Source organism: Saccostrea echinata, unplaced genomic scaffold (genome assembly GCF_033153115.1).
Source record: "Saccostrea echinata isolate AGI-Se365-2 ecotype Australia unplaced genomic scaffold, CSIRO_AGI_Sech_v1 ptg000003l, whole genome shotgun sequence".
NCBI classification, from domain to species: domain Eukaryota; kingdom Metazoa; phylum Mollusca; class Bivalvia; order Ostreida; family Ostreidae; genus Saccostrea; species Saccostrea echinata.
In genome coordinates, this window is record NW_026889752.1 from 7,407,853 (window position 1) to 7,411,650 (window position 3,798).

The 3,798-nt window shown below is 34.0% G+C and overlaps 1 protein-coding gene across 1 annotated transcript; it reads left to right on the plus strand.

Annotated features, from left to right (window-relative positions):
- Positions 1-1,504: 1,504 nt before the first annotated feature.
- LOC133178803 (uncharacterized) lies at positions 1,505-2,971 on the plus strand. The gene has a single exon (XM_061313495.1). The coding sequence runs from the start codon at positions 1,505-1,507 to the stop codon at positions 2,969-2,971; it is 1,467 nt and encodes a 488-aa protein (XP_061169479.1).
- The last annotated feature ends 827 nt before the right edge of the window (positions 2,972-3,798 follow it).

A 3,798-nucleotide genomic window follows, 5' to 3' on the forward strand; every position in this document is an offset into this window, starting at 1 on the left:
ACATGCCTAATAAATTTATGGCTTACTTAATCTCCATTATCTGGAAGGATCATTTACTATCAAACATTTAAGCTAGTGTTAATGATCTTATAACTCATACGAAGAATACAAATTAATTTTAACTGCTGGATTTCTTGTGTATACACGTTTCAGGAGCGTTGATGTAATTAGTGTCATTTACGACCATATATCAATTAATGGACGCTTATACTATGAATCATAAGAATTATATTTTTAGAATATAGGATCTAATATTTTATTTATTATAATTTCTTAAATAACAAACATTACAATTATGTTAAATTGATAACAGATAAAATATATTTTATAAGTTGTCCAGCATTCCCAACAGGTATATGACCCTGCATTGTTGAAGTTGCAAAACTGATTGTGTGTTGAATGTGTGATTGTATTTTTACTGTAATTCCTGATTTTGATATATTGATACCAATTTGTAAACTATGCCCTACTGTAATTCTAGATTCTTTTCTGCTGACTAAAGCAAAACCAGTAGCATTTGATTCAGTTCATTTTAACAGGTTTAAGGCAAATTTGTTTTTAAAAGCAACAACTGAGTAAGCATTTCTAACGCAGTAATTAAATCGGTCAAGACTTCTTGCCTGTTATGATGGGAGTGCATGTGGGTAACTTAGTCTCTGTTACCAAGCAAAAAAAAAATCAAAACACACAAGCTATTTGCATTGTTGACATTTGAAGGTCATGATTTTTTTTTTCATTTACTCATTCATTGTCAATATGGTTCATACAACATGAACTAGCTCAATTCTGACTGTTTGTAACATTTATTCTGAAATCAGGGAGTTCCCAAGATTCTGAGTGATCACAGGCATCAGCTATAGCTGGGGCATACAGAAATGAGAGATGGAAGGAGGGAAAATTGCGTTAAATGACAGGAATCAACTATTCTTTTCAACTTCCATAACTCTACATCTTTAAAAGCTTCTGTTGTGTTTCCCGAAATTTACCAACAACTAAAAAGTGAGATACGTAAATAGTTGTAATACACAAAATGCGGGGGAAAAACAATGAAATATCACAAAAGAGGACAACTTCCTTTTTAATAGATAACAACAACAACAAAAAATAAATAAATAAATAAATAAAGATTAACCAGTTACTAAAAATAATTATGTATCTTAGTATTTCAATCCTCAGTGCAGCTGTTTGCTATTTATCTGTTTGCTATTAAAGCTGTCGGCACCTTTTTAGGTTTCTCTGATTGAGATAGGAGTGCATAGTCAATATCACCTAGTCTTTAATTGTTATGAACAATTTAGGTAATCCTCTGTGTGACATTTAAAGGTCATTAGCTTTTTGGCACATTAATTTCGTTTCCTATTTCATTCTTTATACATTTTCAAATTGGCAAGGGAGAGACTGTATGTTAGAGAATTTTCAACTCTATATTCTGTTACAATACAGACTCCACTCCAGGACTCCACATAACTCCACTCCACTCAGTTTTTTACAACAAGCCTTTATAATGGCGGCTAGTAAATCAAAATACCCTCTTGGTTCTCCTCAAGAACATATTCAAATGTGTCAAAAGCATGATTTTCCTATCGATATGGTGTGTGAGGACTGTGATGTATTCATTTGTTCCACGTGTGCCAAATCGGACCACAATGGACATAACTGGGTCACGCAGGCTACGGCTGCCATTCATAGGAAAAGGGAACTCCTTAAATATCTAAGGAAAATAAAGAAAGAGCAGCTGCCAGCGATTGATGAGAAAATATTAAAAAAGAAGACTGAGAATGAAGGTACATATGACTCCCTAATTAAAAAGGTACAGAAGCAGTTTGATGAAATCGTAGCCAGATTAACAGAAATTAAGAAAAGCATTGAGGAAGCATTGAAAGGTGAACTTGGTAAGAAAAACAAACATTTAGAAAATGAAACATCTCGAATAGAAAAGAAGAAGAAGAATATACTCGAAATAGTGGAATACCTAGAGGAGAACAACAGTTCTATGTCTGATAAGAACTTAATAGAGAACCACAGAGACCTGACGCATTTGCTAGATGACTTGGACATTGACCTAGAGAACTGTTCAATCCGCTTCAGAGGAGGGGAAATTGATGTTGATTTGTTGGAGTCCATGTTTGGTCAAATTTTTAATATAGATGATATCAGTGCTAAGGAAACAAATTCATTTCAATACGGGGAACATCCGGTTTTAGTTTCAGAGGCTTTAAGTGAAGATGAATGTTACATACGGGATGGAGAATCAGATTTCATTGAATTGGTCAACAGACAAGGCGAGAAGAAGCAGAAATTTACTATTGATTTTAATGATATGTGTGTAACTACTAATGGTATTTATTTCACATTGAGAGAGGAAAGTACCATCTGTTACCTTTCTTCATCAGGATCCATCTCAGAACTTTTGAGTACAGATCCCCTGGTACCTTTAGGAATCTTTAATTCATTGGACAGTGGATTTTTTGTTTCTTTACAAGATTCAGAAACAGATGATTATCCACTGGAATCACACAGCAGACGTTTAGTGAAATACTTGACATTGACCGGTGATGTCATTCACGAGTACGAGTACCAAGAGGACGGTCAAACCAGACTGTTTACATTGCCAGGAAGACTCTGTCAAAACTTTAACTCTGATATTTGTGTTATGAACATAACAAGTGACAATGCAGGTGAGATTGTAATTGTATCTGTCTCTGGTCGTTTGCGATCTAGCTATCTTGGGCAGAACCTGAATGAGAACTTTTTTCCAGTAGACTTGGTGTGCGACTCGACCTACAACATTCTTGTTATTGATCCAGGTAATAGTCTCATCCATTTGCTGAGTCCTAAAGGGGAATTTTTGAAATACTTATTGACAGAAAAAGAAATATCCCCATCAACATTAACACTGTGCAGATCTGCACTGTGGATGGGAACTGCTGAAGGGCTTGTGAAAGTGTTTAAGTATAAAAGTTTCCCGTAATAGTTAGTTCTATTACCTAACCTACTATATAAATTGTAATTAGGTATTTTGAACTGTTTTCTGATTCATTTTGATTAATGCTTTTGCACATCATGAAACAGTCAAACTGTTTACCTGGACACAGAATGAACTGTTGCCTGGCTGAACTGATCCATTATGACGTCATAATTAATTTCCCGTACCTTACAGCTATAATATTGAATTATGTATAAATTGAAGCATTTTCATGACATTCAATTTGAAATTATCATTTGAAAAGTAATCCCGATACCCATATAAAAATATAGTATTCAATTAAATATATCTTCAAAGATGAGGCCAAGAACACCTTTTCTGAGGGTAATATGGGAAAATGTAGGCCCCTCTCATTCGATATAGATCTTTTCCTTAAACGTACGACTCAGCGTATTATATTCAAACTTTCAAGTCATCATTATGTTGTTTACTAAACAATACGTATATACATCAATTTATTAGTGCATGATAATATCACCACCATTAATTTTTCTGATTTTACACCAATCGTTATGAGAATATTGTAAATATCAATTTTGTTTAGTTTGGTTTTAAGAAATAATACAAACTTTTGTCAATGTATTTTAAAATCCATTGATTATTATGTGTATATCGTTACTTTAAGAAATTATAGAAGGTTAGGTTATAAAACACTTATTACATGACAACTCGGGAAACAGTCAAAGTGTTGTCCCTAGATAGTGGGGAAGACCTGGGAAACTGTTGCCTTCGGCCTCGGGCAACAGTTTTCCAGGTCTTCCCCATTACTTCGGGACAACAGCTTGACTGTTCCCCTTGTAGTCATGAAATAA